The sequence below is a fragment of the Conger conger genome, chromosome 3 (assembly GCF_963514075.1).
Source record: "Conger conger chromosome 3, fConCon1.1, whole genome shotgun sequence".
Taxonomy (NCBI): domain Eukaryota; kingdom Metazoa; phylum Chordata; class Actinopteri; order Anguilliformes; family Congridae; genus Conger; species Conger conger.
Window position 1 is genome coordinate 45835486 of NC_083762.1, and position 21134 is coordinate 45856619.

General features: G+C 41.3%; 1 protein-coding gene across 1 annotated transcript in view; it reads left to right on the forward strand.

Moving 5' to 3' along the window:
* Positions 1–21134, forward strand: part of slc25a12 (solute carrier family 25 member 12) — a 72575-nt gene that overhangs the window by 34480 nt on the left and 16961 nt on the right. Inside the window, exons 8-14 of the mRNA XM_061234241.1 lie at positions 4–97; positions 904–988; positions 5072–5156; positions 7530–7688; positions 8405–8457; positions 8654–8734; positions 20594–20734. Coding sequence (XP_061090225.1) covers positions 4–97; positions 904–988; positions 5072–5156; positions 7530–7688; positions 8405–8457; positions 8654–8734; positions 20594–20734 — 698 coding nt within the window. The remainder of the gene's footprint in view (positions 1–3; positions 98–903; positions 989–5071; positions 5157–7529; positions 7689–8404; positions 8458–8653; positions 8735–20593; positions 20735–21134) is intronic.

Sequence of the window (21134 nt, forward strand, 5' to 3'; positions counted from 1 at the left end):
CAGAGGAGTTTGTCCATGCTGCCAACAAGTTTGGCCAGATCACCCCCATGGAAATCGACATCCTGTACCAACTGTCCAGTCTGCACACTCACTCTGGGTAAAGTCTCATGCACAACTTTCCATTTTATGCTTTTTATACTCAGATTTTATGATTTTCTGTTGTTTCTTTAATATGAATGAAATTATTCCGATTTGATAAATTCAACTGTGATGAAAATCATTGAATATAACACTGCAGATATTGAATCAGTAATCAGTGGGTGGCTATTGTTTGTCCAAGCTGCCATCTTTGTTTTTGTAGGTGGCAAGATGCATTACTCTCAGTGGTGCCACTCCAATCATGTCCAATCAAGTTTAGGAAAGCATGAGTGAAGCATCTTCTCATCCAGTTAGCTCACTGTCTTTGCATGGATACATGATTCCCAGAATGTGCTCTGTGCTACCACTGGGTGGCACTGGAGCAGTTTTGCAGCTGCCACTCATGCCAACGCTCCACAATTCTGAAAACCCCATCCAGGCAAATTAGTCAAATTCTCCTTGTGTGCCACTCATATACTCAGGTCTGGGCAGACCAGGCGTTGGCTCAGGAGGTAAGAGCAGTCGGAGGAGTTGCCGGTTCGATTCCACCCTGGCTGTGTCGCAATGTCTCTGAGCAAGACACCTAACCCACAATTGCTCCTGAAGAGCTGGTTGGTGCCTAGCATGGCAGATAATCGTTAGTGTGTGAGTGAGTGTAAATGAGAAGCATCAATTGAACAACACTTTGGATAAAGGCGCTATACAAATGCAGTCCATGTACCATTCCACTCTTTAAATCAGTGCTCCAAAGTGAAAAAATGTGGTATCAGCAGCAAGGGATGCTAGGATTGTGTTCCCTCCTAACAAGGTGTCTCTCCCCTGCAGGCGGCTTAACCTGGCAGACATCGAAAGGATAGCACCGCTGGAGGAGGGAGCCCTGCCCCACCACCTGGCTGAGGTCCAGAGGCAGGTAGGAGGCCAAACCCTTATGGTGGATGTTTACCCAATGGAGAAAGCACACTGGCAGGGCACACACATTGGCATTCTGGTAGGCGCCCTGGGCAGTTGAAGGATTAACAATGTTTGCCATGTGGGGTATTGCTGTATTACCCTTGGGTGAAATCGATTACAACAGCAACTTTCGCAAAACTCCAGCAGTAGAAATCCTTTTCGGTAATATAACAGGTCATGTAAATCACTTTCTGGTCCAGGGGCCATATTACAGAAACAACCTAACTCGAAAATCCTATCTTACCTGTATAATAACCATGGTAATTTCAGCAAGCACCTCATTTAAGAAAACAGCCATTGCCGAACAAAACTTCTCAAGTCAATTTGCTGAACTCCAGATCTAACAGAATCTAGAAGTATATAACAGAAGAATCCTAACATGCTAAAATCCTAAATAAAGTGTTCTTCCATGTCTGTCTTAACTTCATTGTTAGCCACTGGAACTAGATAGCTTTCACAAACACTAGCTAGCCGATTAACGAACATTGCTGCTCTTTCATTACTTGGGTAAAGGGTAATGGTGCCGGAAGCAATCGCTACAATCTTTTAAATAAAGATGAAATGATTACACTAAAGAACCTATTGCCTGCGATGGCACACTAGCTAACATCAGTTAATTTACCTAACCGATCAGCTGTGCACAATATGAATCACACGATTTTGGATTGAGTATTTTAGATTTCCTAACCTGAGATAAGCCGAGGTCAGTGTATATATATTGCAAAATAATAAAAAGTGATTTACAGTCTCCTCAAAAAGTATTGGAACAGAAAGGCCAATTATTTTGTTTTTGCAATACACTGAATACATTTGGGGTTGAGATAAAAAGATGAACACGAGACTAGAGTTTCAGCTTTCATTTCCTGGTTGTCACATCTAGATGTGCTAAACTACCTGGAACATAGCACCTTTGGTATCAGACCACCCAATTTTTAAGTGAGCAAAAATATTGGAACAGAGAGTCTTAAGTAAATTATCCTTTGCTTGCAATAACTGCATAAAGCCTGCGACCCATTAACATCACCAAACTGTTGCATTCTTCTTCTGTATTATACTGCAGCCTCTTTCAGTTGCTGTTTGTTTTGGGGGGGGGGGGTTTCGCTTCAATCTCCTCAGGAGGTGAAATGCATGCTGAATTGGGTTAAGGGCTGGTATTTGACTTGGCCAGTCTAAAACCTTCCACTTTCTCTCCATAATGAAGTCATTTGTTATGTTGGCAGTATGTTTTGGATCATTGTCTTGCTGCATGATGAAGTTCCTCCCAATTAGTTTGGGCACATTTTACCGTAAGTAGGCAGACAGATTGTTTTTTTAGACTTCTGAATTCATCCTGCTGCCACCATCTTGCGTTACATCATCAATAAAGATTAGTGAGCCCACTCCAGAAGCAGCCATGCAAGCCCAAGCCATGACACTTCATCCACCGTGCTTCACAGATGAGCTTGTATGTTTTATCATTAGCGACGTACAGTTGATTAGATTAAGCAGGAGACAATCCTCCCCTGGAGCAATGCATGGTTAAGGGCCTTGCTCAAGGGCCCAACGGCTGTGCGGATCTTATTGTGGCTACACCCGGGGATTGAACCACCGACTTTGCGGGGTCCCAGTCATGTACCTTAACCACTACACTACAGGCTGCCCCATATCATGAGCAGATCCCTTCTTTTTCCACACTTTGGCCATTCCATCACTTTGGTAGAGGTTACCAAAACTTTGTTCCAGAACTTTTGTGGCTCATCTCTGTACTTCTTTGCAAATTGTAATCTCGCCTTCCGATGCTTACTACTGAGTGGTTTGCATCTTGTGGTATAGCCTGTATATTGCTGCTCTCTAAGTCTTCTTCGAACAGTTGATTGAGATACCTTCACCCCTGCCCTGTGGAGATTGTTTGGGACGGCACAATGTTTTGGGGTTTTTCTTTGCAGCTCTCACAATGTTTCTGTCATCAGCTTCTGTTGTTTCCTGTGGCCGAACAGTTTTATGTCTGTTGCACAGTATGCCAGCGGTTTATTTCTTTTTCAGGACGTTCCAAGTTGTTGTTCAAGCTATCCCCAATGCTTGTTCAATGAATCTCCCCTCTTTTCTAAGCTTCAAAATGGTTTGCTTTACTCCCAAAGACAGCTTTCTGGTCTTCATGTTGGTTTATTTTTTCTAACACACATGCAGTCTTCACAGGCTAAAGCCAAGAGTAGACATACAGAACTATTCACTGTTTAATGTTCCAATACTTTTGCTTAATGGTCTGATACAAAAGGTGATATGTTTTAAGGTGTTTAACAAATCTAGACAAAAATACTAGGAAATAAAAGCTTAAATTCCGATCTGTACATATTTTGACCTCAAACCCAATTGTCTTCACAAAAACAAAGGAATTGACCTCACTGTTCCAATACTTTTGGAGGGGACTGTACATAGGTATAAAAATGTAATACTCCATCCTCTCTTTATATAAGATTTTTCACAAATGTGTATTACAGAAGCAAATCTGTACAAAAAAACTTTAGGAATCTCATCTTATTCTTGATCCTATCTTCACTTTGGACTTAAGATGGATCCTCTGCCCTTGTGAAGCATGGCACCTGCTAAAGAGAAGACTAGACAGGCCCTTGTCTGACATGGTCGTACACAAGCCTTGGAGAAGACTTAGCAGTGCTAAAGTGTGGTTGTAAACGTATGAAACGTTTAAAAATCAAAACTCTAATGCGGGCTGAAGTAAGCAGTGAGTACCTTTCTGACCCCGTAATATGCGACTGCGATTGTAATGTTTGGAGAAATAAAATTGTTTGTACGCAATTTGGAAGTATCACTAAAAGTAGAAACATTGAGCTGCTCTTCTCTATCAATGTGCACCGAGGACCGGGGTGCGATTCCCGGTCCTGCCAAAAGCCAAGTCTGGCCAACTCTTGTTGAGTGGCACAGTTGGCTCGCTGCTCCAGAGGGAGGGACTTGGCAGGGTTAGTGGATCGCCGCGCACTACAGCACCCCGGGCGCCTCAGAATCACGGTCACGAGCTAGAGACGGGATGGCTTGAAGAAGGCGTGTTGTTCTTGGATCGCCAGATCCCTTCGGGCTGCCGAGGGATGGTGTGTAGGCAGTGTATCCCCCAACTAACACTAATTGGATTCGATAGGGTACAATTGGCTACCAAATTGGGAGAAAAAGGGAAAAATCTGAAATAAATGTATTAAAAAGTATTTTTTAAAACATCAGAAAAAATCTGAAACTATATTTCCGCCAAATTAAACATGAAACCACTGTAGCTGGGAAGGGTAGTTGGTAACTGTTTAAGTGTTTTGATCAGTGTGTATGCTCATCAGTGAAAGCAGCTGGGCTGGCAGACTAGAGTCGGCTCACTGAGCACCCAGTATCTCAAAATCCTTTCAATGTGTTGTCTGCTCTGAACTCAACACAAAAGAGGGGGAAAGAAAACATGCCATTTCTAGAAACGGGAAAAGTAAGATTGTCTGTTACCGCAGAGACCAGCTGCTGGTTCCTGAGAACTTTTCTCTCTTGCCCTTCAGCCCATCACTGAATTGTTTTTTTGGTCTGTCTGTAACCCTTTTCGAAGATAAAGAATTCAGTTCTTGAGTTCCTGTCTACATGCATGCCTCTGCTGCAAGCTTAAAAGCTCTGGATTCAGTTTATCATGCAGCACTCGGATTTAGAACAAACACAAAACCATTAACACATCACTACAATCTCTACAATGCTGGTCATCTTTTTCATTGGTATACCCTTGTTTACAAGACCATCATTGGTACCTTCTTATTTCACTTTACTTTTAACGTAACAGGAACGTACATATAATCGCTGTGCTACAGGATGGCTTCATACCTTTGCAAGTTTTCTCTGCCACAAAGGGAACCCCCCCACCCCCCCAACACTTTTCATGGACTGATCCTCTCTCCTGTCTATACTGTATCTGTTACACTGCAGTTTCAAATAAGTGGATTCATACATCCTGTTTCATTCCCCTATCTGTCTCCAGATTAATTTAAGCGGTGGCATTCACCCCCCCCCCCCCCCCCTCCTCTCCCCACAGCATGCATACGGGGAGACGGGCAGACCAGTCTGGCTCCAGGCAGCAGAGTCCGCCTACAGGTTCACCCTGGGCTCCATTGCCGGAGGTGAGTGACATGTCTGCTCGACATGCTGCACTGCAGGCTGGGTCAGGGTAATTTGAGCCCAGCCGAGAGGTGCACGGCAGCCCCGGGGCTGCCCATTGTGCTGCTTGGAGAACAAGCCTTTTTATCCTCACTTCTCATCCCGGAGTTGCTGAAGAGATGGAGGCTCCAGGCTGTCTTGTGGGTGTGTGGGTGTGTGGGTGTGTGGGTGTGTGGGTGTGTGGGTGTGTGGGTGTGTGGGTGTGTGGAGGGGTGGTGGGGGTTTGGCGGGGGTTGGTAGGAGCTCCGGAATGTCTTGTCTTCCGGAACCTCCCTGTAATTACCCTGACTCAGAGAGTGGGTAAGGGCCCAGGGGGGTGATATGATATCCCGCTACTGGGATGGATACATATTCACTGGCATGAGCCCTGATTATTTGTCTTTCAAAATAATTGTTTGTGAATCCCTTTATTGCAACCTCCCCTGCCAGTTTGGAACAAGCACGAGTATGTCCTCTGCAACTTCTTCAGCCTATTGCAGCTTCTGGTACGTCAAGTCCTCCAGCTGATTTTTATTTATTTATTTCCCCCCCCCCCCCCCCGAAAACCTTTTTTTTTTTTTTTTTTTTTTTTTTACCAGGAGACCTTTTTTTTTTTACTCTCCCCATTGAGATCGAAATTTCTTATGCAAGGGGGACCTGGCATGAAAATGAAAGTTACACTACAAGACAGTTGACAAAATGTATAAACATCAAGTGGGAAATGTTAATTAAATGTACAGTTGAACATTACAAGCTGGATCATGAGTCATAAATTGCATATTTAAAGGCCACAGTTGAAATTAATTTCTCATTAAATTAAAGTCAATTAAAGCTTAGAATTCCTTTGAAGATTCTTCCAACTATAAGCTGCAAGATACCTTAAACCTATCTTACCGAATTCTCTAGTGGCACTAAAAAGCAAACTGATGCAAGTTCCATGTTGATACAGTAAGTTAAGGAAATGGGAGCAATTCAGTAGGCATTAGTGTAAGTAGTAATTAGTGTTCAGGTTTCACCTAGTATTTTTAAATGAATAGTATAATAAATTCAATAATGAAACCATCAATGTATACAAATATAAGTGATAAAATATTGAAATGTAATATAATACAATAATAAAGTTAAAATGAAATGCTAAGAATCATCTTGTTTTAGGAATCACTAATGATAATCTGTTAGAGATGCTTCATATGTTGCTTTGCTCTGACAGATCAGTAAATGGCCCAGAAAGGTTTGGCTGTTGAAGTGGGCGAAAGCACAGTACTTTTTAGGCACTGCCATGTTACTCAGGCAGCCTGAATATTATCTGTGTTTGCACTCTAAAGGTTGCATTTCTGCACTTTTTCTTTGCTTCCCAGAAATATTTTACTTAATTTTACAGTATTCTCGGTGGTCTTTGAGGGAGGTGAATGCTTTTACATTATCCAGAGGTTACTTTGATGTTTAAAGTGTTTTTATTGCAAGTCTGTACCGCTGATGAGATGGGTCTCTGTCTCTGTATTATGTGGAGTGGGGAGAGAGAGCTCTCTGCCAGCTTTACAACTAGTCATCGGGGTGTCTCTGATGTCAGACGAGAAGTGACATGCCTCTACGACAGCTGTTTACAGCCGCCCTGCCGATGAGTCGGTTGCCCACTCATCTTTGGCGTCTTCCACAGATTACGGAGTCATAGCTCCATCTAACACTGACAACCATTTCCCTTACTGTTTAGCAATTGTGCTGAGGGGAACTGGGGAAAGAACGGGCACCATTAAAAGTTCTGGCACATGTTGTACACGTGCTTGTGTTGCTGAATAAATGGAATGTTGCCTGCAGAATTATGCTTGCTGTGAGGGGGCAATCCTTAATCACTTCCTACTCCCCAGCTAGACCACTCCGGTCTGCCAGCTCAGGTCACCTTATGGTTCCCTCACTAAGGGCACCTGGCGGTCGAGCTGCAGGTTCACGCCTGTTTTCCGTTCTGGTTCCTCAGTGGTGGAATGACTTGCCTACCACTGCCAGGACAGCAGAATCCCTCCCCCTATTTTGACGCAGACTAAAAACACACCTTTTCAAACTGTACCTTTGTCCTACCTCCTGATTTCCCCCGCCCCCCTTTCTGATATCCCTATCCCTCTTGTCTAACCCCCCCAAAAAAAAAATTTGCACTTATGATGAATATATGTTTAGAACAGCACTTCATGTTTATTTTACTAGTTATGGATGTGATGCTTGTGGAAGAACCTATGCACTTGTAAGTCGCTTTGGATTAAAAGCGTCGGCCAAATGACAAAAACAATGTAAAAAAAATAAAATAAAATGGGGCAGAGAGGGAGAAAGGGACCGGTTGTGACGTGTTTAATGCTTGTGCTCTGCAGCCACGGGGGCAACGGCGGTGTACCCCATTGACCTGGTGAAGACCCGCATGCAGAATCAGCGCTCCACTGGCTCCTTCGTGGGGGAGCTCATGTACAAGAACAGCTTTGACTGTGCCAAGAAGGTGCTGAGATATGAGGGCTTCTTCGGCTTCTATAGAGGTAAGGTCATTGTGGGGTGTTTGTAGATCCCAATGGTAATACGGGCAACCTTGGCTCCACTGCACAGTCACATGGGGTCTTTTGTGGAGCTATATTGCGAAATGGCAGACTTCTGAAACTGCAGTCATACAGACCTTGGTAGAATGTTATGGTGGCATGGTAGGCCACTTATTTAATACTGCCATCTGCTGCTTCTACACCTCTTTCTCTCCTGCTCTTTTCTCAATCTCCTCCTCTCTCCCCTCCCCTGGTATCTCACCTCCTACTATTAAGGGAGGTAAGAGAGAGGGAAGGAGGCTGTGATGGACATGCTTGGCTGTTCTCTGGCTGCTGGCCATGTGTCCTCAGAAGATTATCTGGCCCAATGAATGATGGTATAACAGTGCAGTCATTATTGCCGCCAAAGTGCCGTCCCCCTGTCCACGGCCACACAGATCTGTGTTCAGTGGAGCCGGTTCCTCCAGCTGCACAAATAATTGAGTGTTGAGTCTACATGACATGCTGTGTCATTTTGGCTTTGTGCATTTGAAGGACCACATTGTGGTTTGTGGTGGAACAAGTTCTTAGGATCATGCTAATTATTTAAATATTTCTGAATTGTGTTGACCTCTTTTAAAAGTGGCATCTCCCAGATGAACTATGAAATGACTATGATTGATTAAGTAATTTTTTATGTCCATAAATATTCTGAAAATAATTTTATTTCCCCCACCCAGGTCTCTTACCGCAACTTATTGGTGTTGCCCCAGAGAAAGCTATCAAACTCACAGTAAGTCCACTTGTTCTGATTTGAGGCATTCAGCATCTGGTTAATTGATATATATTTAAACATAAAAATGCATAGAATTGTTTCCCTCCCAACAGAATTTGAGATCCTGAATGTTTGCCTCCAGGTCTAAAACACTAGTCATTAACAACACAGAATGGAATTGTGCATTGTGGTAGTGAGATTTTTGTTTTTTCAGATGAACGACTTTGTGAGAGACAAGTTCACCACGAAAGATGACACCATTCCGCTGCTTGCCGAGGTGTTAGCGGGTGGATGTGTGAGTATTGAATCATGATGAGGGGTGCGGACATCCACCCTGTAAATAAGCAGAGCATGAATGGCCTCTTGCCATAAAAATAAAAAAAATATTATTATTCTTTTTTTAAATCTGCATTTCTTAAAGAAAATGCGGAGTGTGATTGCAACAAATTGGGGGACTATTAATACAACTGCTGAACTGCAGAATGTCCATTAGAGTGAGAAGAAAGCTGTTTTCATACAAATGCTCATTATTCAAAAAGTAAATGTTCTACCCAAAAGTTGTTAACATCGTGATAATTAGTATGAAGCGCTGAACAATTTGATGTGTTATATGTATGTATTGTAAAAATTGAGAGCCAAGGCAGTTTAAAAACGTGACAAATTTAAATTCCACTCTAGAAACTGAACATTTCGTCATTCATTCCTATGGGAATTAAAACTTCGGAACCTTAAATATCTCAGAAATTAATGGGAATACTGAAAAGCTGTGAACAAGCTCAGCATTTGGGATTGTGCCAGACGTTTTTCAATTGGTTTGGTGTCGAGGAGGAATAATAATAACTAAAGATGTGTATTTTCAAAAGAAAATGTGGAGTGTGATTGTGGCAAATTGGTGGACTGTTGTCACTCCTGCTAATACTATGGTGTTTAAATATTTGCATTTACAAGCTGGTGTACCTAATAAAAGCAAATATTTAATCAGCCAATCATATGGCAGAAACTAAATGCGTAAAAGCATGCAGATGTGGTGAAGAGGTTCAGGAGAAGGGACAGACTGGTCAAAACTGAGAGGAAGATGAGAGTAACACAAATAACCACATTACAACAGTGGTATGCAGAAGAGCATCTCTGAACACACAACACTTCAAACCTCTAAGTGGATAGGCTACAGAAGCAAAAGACCAATAAGTCTAAAAAATAAGTCTAATAAATACCAAATAAAGTGCTCACTAAATGTCCATTATCACATACACACAATGAGAAAAGCAGCAAAAAAGGAACTACTGTTACACCAATTTCTTTGTTCATTAGTAGGACACACTTAATTGTGACATCTGGCCAATAACCTTCAACCTCTGGCGTAACCATCTGGCAAATACCAATGACATTCACGATATGCTCAGTAAATAAACCGCAGATGAATGATGTACTATACAAGTGGCTACTACTGAAACAGTGAAATGTGTTTAGCTACTTCAGTTGAATTGCTGCTTGTGTTCAAGAAATGTCAGTGTTGTGCGGTCTACTAATTTTACTGAAATCCAAGCAGATTGTGAAACCTGGAATACAAATGAACAAATATACACACGTTTTCGTAATAACTAGTTACAAACATAATCACTAATTGTACAAAATCAAATATAAATGTTACACGAAGCACATATTACTAACTGTGGCATCCCTCTTGTCCTGGCATCCCACAATGAACACCTGCGCACAATTTCTCAGTTAAATGCAACACGCTAATCAACCGCATCACCCCCAAACACCGGTGCTCCATAACTGATCATTAGACCCAACTAATTTCTACAGTCATAAAATAAAACTCAGGGCGGCATGGATGGAGCAGTGGGTAGCACTGCCGCCTCACAGCAAGGAGGTCCTGGGTACGAATCCCCGTCGGCCGGGACCTCTCTGTGTGGAGTTTGCATGTTCTCCCCGTGTCTGCGTGGGTTTCCTCCGGGTACTCCGGTTTCCTCCCACAGTCCAAAGACATGCAGGTCAGGCTGATTGGAGAGTCTAAATTGCCCGTAGGTATGAGTGTGTGAGTGAATGGTGTGTGTGCCCTGTGATGGACTGGCGACCTGTCCAGGGTGTATTCCTGCCTTTCGCCCAATGTATGCTGGGATAGGCTCCAGCCCCCCTGCGACCCTGTTCAGGATAAGCGGGTTAAGATAATGGATGGATGGATGGATAAAATAAAACTCAAACACTGCTATTAATTATTTATGCTATGCTAATTTAAATGTTACTATTCTAACTGGACAGTACAAGTATAGACCACAATACCTACCAACATATTCATTGCAGCTTTGGATAACATTCAACCAGGTGAGGTGATGAGGGCAGCTGTACTTTACCGGACAATTGCGCTCGTCTGCAGTGATGTGTGTATAGCCAATTACTTTGCTACACTAGTTAATATAATATCACATTACATACCCTTAAAAAAAAAAAAAAAAGCCTTATTTCAGGCCACATACTTTGTTCATTCACTTCAGTCACATTCAAGATCCTCATGTACCATGTACCATTTTCTAATCTCTAAATTTCTAGTAAAGGCAGATGCCCTGAGGCAAAGGTAAGGCTATATTCAAAACAAAAACAAAAGTGAGAGATAATGTCTTAATGGTGGGCAAAAGCCGAAAAAGACAGGAAATTCAACCCAAATTTAAAAGAAGAGATTATGATATTGAATTATTTTATTTAATGTTAGATGGCTAAGTTAGCTAGCAAATGGCATTGCAATGTAGGCTACTGAACATCAGCTGACATTAGTTACTAAGACAGCAAAAATGATTAAGGTCGCTCATTATTAAACCACTACTGGTGCTGTGCCAAATCTTTTCAAAATTGTGAATGTTCTCTGGTCCTTATGTTAACAAACACCAATAACAGACTCCAATCCAATCAAATCCCGGCAATCAAAAGCCAAGATTCAAGACTAGATTCTGAAAGATTCCTCATACTGCACTACTTCACAATTGAATACACTGTACTAAAGTTGAGAAGCCAACTGTCCAATTATTTCTGGTCCCCTGAAATGAAGGGGGCGGTAAATGCCCTCCAATTAAAAGTGACAGTCTGCACTTTAACGATATCGATGTACACTCACCGAGCACTTTATTAGGAAAATTTGTACTTTATTACACCTACTTATTCATGTGATTATCTAATCAGCCAAGTGTGTGGCAGCAGTGCAATGCATACAAACATGTAGATACGGGTCAGGAGCTTCAGTTACTGTTCACATCAAGCATCAGAATGGGGGAAAAAATGTGTTCTAAGTGTTCTTTGACCGTGGAATGATTGTTGGTGGCAGACAGGGTGGTTTGAGTCTCTCAGAAGCTGCTGATCTCCTGTGATTTTCATGCACACTAGTCTCTAGATTAGCAGCAGTTCTGCAGACAGAAACACCTTGTTAATGAGAGACGTCAGAGGAGAATGGCAGACTGGTCAAAGCTGACAGGAAGGTGACGGTAACGCAAATAACCACACATTTCAACAGTGGTATGCAGAAGAGCATCTCTGAACACACAACGCATCATAAGTGGATAGGCTACAGTAGTATAAGTAATAAATACCCAATAAAGTGCTCTGTGAGTGTATATACAGCTTCAAATTAAAGGTGTCAGTCTGCACTTTAACCTCGTATTCATGGTTTCCATTTCAAATCCTGTGTACTCAAATACAGAACCAAAACAACAGAAATTGTACCACTGTCCAAATACCCATGGACTGCATTGTATAGTTGTTAACTCTGGCTGTTGAAATCAGAATTCTAAGTAAGGACGGGCGGACATTATACAACTTGCAGCCTCTCAATTGGGTTTATTCATTTATTTATTTCTTTATTTATTGGACCCATTTAGAAGAAAAAGATCACCAGATTTACGATTAAACTACACAACAGTGTGCCGATGTCATTGAGCAAAAGAGCTTCCTTAAACTATAACAGGAGGAACTGCTATAAGCATTATTGTTTATGTTACTTTGCTATGTTTTATTTGTTAAGTGCAGACCCTCGAGATGTATAAGAACTGGAAACAGCTTCTGCTTTCTGGGCCCCTGGATTCCTTTGGGAGCTGCTCAATGGTGCGACAGGCCAATTCATGTTTGACAATGGGGCTTTGTGGCTCCAGAACATGCAGAGCACTGCATTCCAAAACGTGAAGGATCATAGTAAAACCGTAAAAAATGCTGAAACACAATCTGAGCTACGGTGGGTATGCTTTTGGAAGAATTGGAAGCGGAAAATTGATGTTGTCTGACTAGCTATAGGATAACAAGTAACTTGCTGTGACCAGGACATTTTCTTATGTGGCTTCTAACATTTCTAACAAATTAAATAAATAAAATATAGCTGCAAGCAGCAATCCTGGGCGCCAAGCAGCAAGCCAACACGTCATTGCGACATTTTCCCCTCTACCATTGTGCAAAGTTTTGTAAAAATCAACTAATCGGTTATAGGTGCTGGCATAGTTTCTTTCCCATTGTAAGAAATTTAGCCAGAACAATCAACACGGCTGGTTATGCCTAAACAGGAAATTATCTGTCTGGCACCCCGCTTTTATTTGGATCAATATTTGAGGGTTAGCTCCCTATTATGGTTGTTAATAGACTTATGACATTTCATGAAACCAACTTGAAGTTATAGGCATTTCTATGAAAAGCCACACCCGCTGAAGAATTCATTGGCTCATAGTAGCTTTGTTTTTGAGATCAAGATCAAAAATCCGATACTGTGTGATTATACCATTGTGCAAAGTTTCATAAAAAGTGACCAGTCGCTTATAGGTGCTGCCATTGCAGAATAATGCAAATAAAAATTTAACAAAAAATAACAACCTTCGGTGCTTGGCCCGCTAATGAGAATAACACCAATATTTTTTATAGAAGCATTTGGCGACACTTAACTGTAACATTACATTAACTATATATTTACAGTCATGGAAAAGCTAATTTTAGCATTCTTACATTACATTAGTCATTTGGTGGACGCTCTTATCCAGAGCAACATACAATAAAGTGCAAATCAAAACTGACCAAGTAGCAATGCCACAGTTTTGGCAAGTTAGCCAGCTAAAAAGACTGCATTAGTCAGAAATTGAGGTTGGTTAGCTAACTAAATAACCAGCTACCTATCAAGGTGTAGTTGTAGCTAGACAGTAGAACAGGTGTTGCTGGCTAATCAACTTGTTCCAAACAATACAAACATTCTGTGGCACTTCACTGTAACATAATAGCTTAGTAATTGGCTACAGCTGGCCAGCCACAATGTTTGACTGAAATCCTACATTCAATGAAAGCTGCGCACTATCAGCCATTATGTGATATCGTAGCTAGATAACTACTGTTTTGTAAGGTTATAATGTATCATTGGTTGCATAGCTGTGGTTGCAGACTGATTTGTGATGATAAAAACACCATTTCCTGTAATTCTCAGCAAGCTGATATTTGTAAATTCTGATCCATTACATTATAGTATATATATTACTCAGCTCAAAGCTAACGTGACCTTCCCTATTTTGGAGTAAAATGGGCTGGGCTGGGTTATGTGCAACATGCCCAAGCCAATTAATGTGATTGCGAAGCAACACACTACTGTTATTCGGAATTCAAGTTCATTATTATTCCACTGGTTTTTGACGGCCTACTACTCCCATAGTTTTCGAGATATCAACACCAACTGGAGAATGTCTGTCTTGGTCCAGAATGGTGTGCTTTTTCATAACTTTTCGATAATTCCGTTAATTTCTGAGACATTTAAGGTTTTCCATGGAAAAAAGTCTCATCGGAATGAATGGTGGAATGTTCAGTTTCTAGAGTGGTGAAAAATGGTGGTGAAAAATGTTTTCACGTTTTTTAAACTGCCAATACTCTCTCAATTTTGAGACTACATAAATATATGATGCATCGAAATGTTCAGCGTTTCATATGTTAACAATATTAATAGCATTTGGATCGTACTTCTACTTCTTGAATTACATTTGTTTGAGAACAGCGGTCTTCTCACTCTTGTCTTACTCTAATGGACATTCTGCAGTTAAGCCCATCCACATTATTTATGCAAATTACCTGTATGCTCATGGAAGCCTGTGATGTCACAATAGCCTCTTCCCACAAGCAGTTCATATGCACTCACTTTATTAGGTACACTTGTTCGCCAGCTTGTAAATTCAAATATTTAAACACCATAGTATTAGTAGCGGTAGAAATAGTCCACCGAGTTGCCGCAATCACACACCACATTTTCTTTAAGAAATGTTTTACATTTTTATTATCATAAAATACGACGAGACCGCAAACTCACCAAAAACAAAATACATTCCTAATGCTTGAAACGCGGTTAGCTGAACAAGATGACTGTCACTATATGTAATTATCAGGATCCATAGGACTTGAACAAAGAACCACAAATGTAACTTTAATCCAATAGCAGTATTAACTGCTATACCCACTTATGGGATGCAGAACATAGGCAAATTTTCTTTGTAATTGACAGGTTTATCATCATCAGCATGACAGCAAGGACAATTCCTTTGTTTTTGCTTTACTCTGAAGACAATTGAGTTTGAGGTCAAAAGCTGTACAGCAAGATGACAGATCTGACTTTCAGCTTTTATTTCCTGGTATTTCTATCTAGATTTGTTAAACAACTTAGAACACCTTTTTAGGTGAGCAAAAGTATTGGAACATGTGACTGGCAGGTGTTTCTTGTTCCCCAGATGTGTCCTGTTAGATTTATTGGTTAAACAATTAGTTCTTCTGAATGTCTACTCTTGGTTTTAGCCTTGGGTTTTGCCTGTGAAGACAACTTGGAATATCCTGAAAAAGAAAGTAACCGCTGGCGTACTGAGCAGCAGACAACAAACAGATCGACCAAGGAAAGCATCATCAGTTGATGACAGAAACATTGTGAAAGCTGTGAAGAAAAACACCAAAACATCAGTCAGTGACATAAACAATCTCCACAGGGCCGGGGTGAAGGTATCTCAATCAACTGTTCGAAGACTTAGAAAGCAGAAATATAGAGGCTATAACACAAGATGCAAACCACTCATCAGTAGTAGGAATGGGAAGGCCCCATTACAGTTTGCAAAGACGTTTGAGCCACAAAAGTTCTGGAACAATTATGGATTGTGAGACCAAGATTAACCTCTTGATGGAAAGGCCAAAGTGTGGAGAAAGTAGGGATCTGCTCATGATCCAAAACAAACAAGCTCATCTGTGAAGCATGGTGGAGGAAGTGTCATGGCTTGGGCTTGCATGGCTGCTTCTGGAGTGGGCTCACTAATCCTTATTGATGATGTAACTCATGATGGTAGCAGCAGGATGATTTCAGAAGTCCAGAAAAACATTCTGTGTGCAAACCTACCGAGAAATGTGTCCAAAGTAATTGGGAGGAACTTCATCTTGCAGCAAGTTGTGTTGTGTTGGACTTCATTAGGGTGAAAAAGTGGAAGGTTTTAGACTGGCCAAGTCAATCACCAGACACAAATAAGCATGCATTTCATCTCCTGAAGAGGAGATTAAAAGGAAAAAACCCCCAAAACAACTGAAAGAGGCTGCAGTAAAAGCCTGGAAAAGCATCACAAAAAGAATGCAACAGTTTGGTGATGTCAGTGGGTTGCCAGCTTGATGCAGTTAGTGCAAGCAAGGGACATGCTAACAAATATTGTGTTATTTACTTTCATTACTTAAATACTCTCTGCTCCAATACTTTTGCTGACCTAAAAATTGGGTGGTCTGCTACCAAAGGTGCTATGCAAATAGTTTAATGCATATCTAGGTGTAAATACCAGGAAATAAAAGCTGAAATTCTGAACTGTTGTCTCGTGTTTATCTTTTATCTCAACCCCAAATGTATTCATCCATCCATTATCTTAACCCGCTTATCCTGAACAGGGTTGTAGGGGTGCTGGAGCCTATCCCAGCATACATTGGGCGAAAGGCAGGAATACACCGTGGACAGGTCGCCAGTCTATCGCAGGGCACACACACCATTCACTCACGCACTCATACCTATGGGCAATTTAGACTCCCCATTCAGCCTAACGTGCATGTCTTTGGACTGTGGGAGGAAACCGGAGTACCTGGAGGAAACCTACGCAAACACGGGGAGAACATGCAAACTCCACACAGAGAGGCCCCAGCCAACCAGGATTCAAACCCAGGACCTCCTTGCTGTGAGGTGGCGGTGCTACTGACTGCACCATCCGTGCCGCCCAAATGTATTCAGTGTTTTGCAGAAATATGTGATTAGTCGTCATCATCAACAGCACCATCCTCATGCAAAGACAGTAATACTACAAGGAGAACAGTAGGCTAATATTGGTTGCAATATCAAAATAACAATGTTGAAAATAATATGGTGGAATCATCAGCATTGTAGCATCTTAATTTAAGAACAACATATGGCAGCTTTATTTTTAATTTATGTGACACAATTCATTACCATGAACAGCTCCGGGCAATGTGACCCATACGGACCAACTTGGAAGGAAATAAGTCCTAGACCTTCTTCTCTGGGGCTAAAAAAAAAATTAAAAAAAAAAGGGTCCCTGGAGAGTAATTATTTTGCTGTGAAGAAATTTTAGAGTTCAAAAGTGCTGTCAAAAATAATATCATTTTGCCAGGGTAAATTCATGGTTTTGAATGAACATCAATGAGGAAATTTGTTTTCTGGCACAAGTGGCTAACAAAACTGCAATACCTCAAGTAACCACTGAAGTTTTGCAAACTTCTCAGAGAATGGCAATCCCTGGCTCCCTGGTGCAGTCTAATAGGTCTAGATAGCTTGCAAATTTATCTTACTGTATGAATGACAGTACCGGTAGCCAGTTAGCAATGTAATGTAGCTAGTTACCCGGTATCTATGATCAAAGGTGTAATTCTTCATTAGAAAATTCTTTCCTGTCTCGACTCAATCCCTTCTACTTAGTAAAGTTTGGTTAAAACTGGTTTGTGTCCATGCAAGTTCTGTTTGTAAAGGGAGAAGTAGAGAAGTTTCCACAGCAGCTGTCGTCATTGTTGCCAAAGAATGGGAGAGAGTTGTAATCAATAAGTTAAATGTATACCATTGAATTTTTGACGTGTTGCTAAAATCAATCTAGTTTCCTATGATGAGGCAGCGATGATAGATTTCACTAAGATGGCCGATCCCAATTTCACGAGTTGGCAACCCACTTAACATATAATGATCTAGTTTTCCAGCAGGATATGCAACTGCGCTGAGGACAACCCAGAATAGCTTTTTACTTCAGTCCATTTTCCAGAGTTGTGAGGGTTCTGGGTTTTATTCAGTGCAATTATTCAGCTAACTCATTGATCCTACTTCATGAAATAATCCCTGTTCCTCAATTGACTGCAACTCCATGCAAGCTAACTTGCTGTAAATATCGCAGTCATAATAAAGGTGGAGATCACTGCAATTGTTTCAGTCAGTCGCTGGTGCTGTGTTTCAAAATACACAGACAAAAGCAATTGGACAATGACATAATACACTCTGCCCACTGGCTTTGATGGGTGATAATGACATATTTAAATATTTCTCAGTGTACACATACACCAACAATTGTGAATCTTGTCAACAACCTTTTGACAGAAGCTATATCTGACATCACATCAACAGTTGAAATTCAGCAAGTGGACACACCTCCCACAACCTATCCCTGTTCCAGAAAGTTTGAAACCTGTGTAAATGGTCTATTCAGCCTTGGAAACCACTAACTATGAGCATTTGTCTGATGCCTGCGGTCAGCCCATTTTTACCCCATTTTATTTGGCATGCCAAGCTCCTCAAAGGCTGGTCACAGCATTGGCACATTAAGGAAATTCTGCCCCTGGGACCACATGGCCCCTAGCCTGGATAGGCTGCGAGGCAGAGAACAGGGTGGAAGAGTCCCCAGATGGGGTGCAGCTATATCTGCCGAGATCCCACTGCACTCGACTGTGAGCATGGAGTTTGGCAGCTCCATCACAGGAGGCCAGTTACAGGTCATTTTTCTGTCAGACAAAAAAAAGCATACCTGTCTGTGCTGTGTTCCGACGGGAATGAGAGGGGGAATGATGGAATGACTGAAGATCCATTCATCAAAAGGGCAGATACCATCCCCACACCACCCCAGGCCTTTAAAAATGTGGCAGCTTTTTTTAGGAGACGACCTGGGACATTTATAGAGGGGGGGGGGGGGGGGGGTTCGGGGGTTGATAAATGGTGCATGAGACTATCTGTGCCCTGGGGCGTGCCTGTGCAGTCTCAGTTCAGACAGGGTGATTCAGACGGGGCAGTGCTGGGGCAGGCTGGTCACCCCTTCCGCAGGAGGTGCCTTGGGCGTGCGGGGGTGGGGGGGCATGGGGGAAGTAGGCAGGCTTTGAGGTTAGAGGTTAGGGTGGCTCTCACTCAGCCCCCCCCACCCCTAGGCCTGTTCTGACCCCTGTAGCCTCCTCTCTCAATGGTCTATTTGTGCCATCAGCATGCTTACCAAATGCCCACTGATGCACATGCTCTTTCAGGTTATTTCTCGAGAATACTTAATGTGCATTTATCTTTAAATATGTGCCTTCATTTAAATGGGCCTGGACCGACTTCTGGAGAGTTAACTATTGCTGTGTTTTCACTATATTAATTCCACTCATGTCTATTGCTCTGGCTATCGGCCATCTTGGTCACTAGAAAGGTGGATATGAGCCACTATGCTTTGCAACCAGCATTTTCCACTGTATTATACACAAACCTTTTTACATTCTCATTTTAAACTGTGAGACGATGGCACGGTCCAGGGGCAATTCAAATTAAAGAACAGCTTTTCTTGTTAATGACAAATAAATTTCCATTGAGCATTATAATAAAGTAGCCTAGAACTACCCTAATATAACCTAATATACTGTATTCGTTATTCAATAATCCAAAACCCTGTTTGTCCAGTAATGACACTGTTTGTTTGCTATATTATAGCTAAAATGCTATAATGTCTTATAGTTCACATTAATGTTATTTGTAACAAACAAGTATACCTTTCTTCAGACTTACCCAGACGAGATGTTCGATTTCATTTTTGTGCATTCACTGGCTCTGTTTCCATATGTTAGCATAACACATTAGCTTAGCATAAAGACTAGACTGTTGCAACTATATATCCACGTGCCTTCTGAAGGTAGAGCTACTACCTTCACTGCACTCAACTAGTAGTAGATGCATGTGTGTTCAGCAGTTCTAGTTCCAACCGTCTAACAGTCTAAGTTATAGTTCCAAACGTTTCGTTTTCACCATTTTTTTCCTGCACATGTATTTCAATTACACATGATACCTTGTGTAAATAAGACTGCTTCAGAGTTGCTGTAAGGTGTATTTCTTCACTTTGAAGGAGGTAGGCTACTAACTCCTATAGTCTTCAAGTCTTTATGCTAAGCTAACATGTTATGCTAACATGGAAACCGAGCCACCAAATGCACAAAAATAAAAATCATCTAAGTCTGGGTAAGTTGGAAATATGGTACAATACTGTGCAAAAGTCTTAAGCACAAATTCTGTAAAGCAAAGATGCTTTCAACAATGAAATCCACGGTTTTAAATATCGATACATTTATCAGTATAACAGTACTATAAAGTCAATAGTAAAAAACGAAATCAAATCAATAATGGTTGTGACCTCCTGTTGCCTTTAACTGCATCAGTTATCTTAGAAAATCGGCTGGTAGGTTGTACCAAACTTACTGAATAATTCTGCAGAATTTTGCTGTCTCGCTTGCTTCTAGCTCTCCAGGTAATCCCAGACGGCCTCGATCAAGTTTTTTTTATTGGACTATTACTTAATGTTACTTTTTTAACAAAATGTACTGTAACATTACATTTTTCGGAAAACAAATGTTTGTAAATCGCAAATGTGCGATTTTCTAACTGAGAATGCAGAAAACAAAAAACATGTTAGACCAAATGTATGCCTAAGACTTGCGTTTGTTTGCCGTTTATATTTCGCACATACACTGATAGAAAGACCGGTTTCTCAAATTTCTGGTTTAACTCTTTGTCTAGGCACAAGGTTTAGGTGTAGACTGAAAAGGGCTACACAAATGGCTTCTTCCTGCTGAATAGTTTATCAGAACTTGACAGTGATATTATATTGTGCCCCCTCTCCCCATCCCCCCATAGGCTGGAGGCTCCCAGGTGATCTTCACCAATCCGCTAGAGATCGTGAAGATCCGCCTGCAGGTAGCAGGAGAGATCACCACAGGTCCCCGGGTGAGCGCCCTCAATGTCGTGCGAGACCTGGGTTTCTTCGGACTCTACAAGGTGGGTCAACAATCATCCCCAAAATGTTCATAATTACCATATGGTTTCACTCCATGATGGCAATCCCACTTGTAGTAATGGCTATTTATTTATACTGAAATTTATACTTCAAAAGGGCATTACAAGACAGAAATACCAGAATCAAAAAAACACCATGTCACAACTAGGGATAACTGCAATCAACAACAAACACTCCAGCTGGGTACACATTAATAGGGGAAAAATTGTGAGAATAAAAATTATTGTAATAGTAATCACCTATAGAGAAGGACTCGTAGTCTACAATGACTAGTTGCTAGTTAGTTTAGTCATTTTGAAGAGACACTGTAGTGATATCAGAGGGGAGGAATAATATATACTCACTATATAGGACTTTATTAGGAACATTTTTACTTTATTA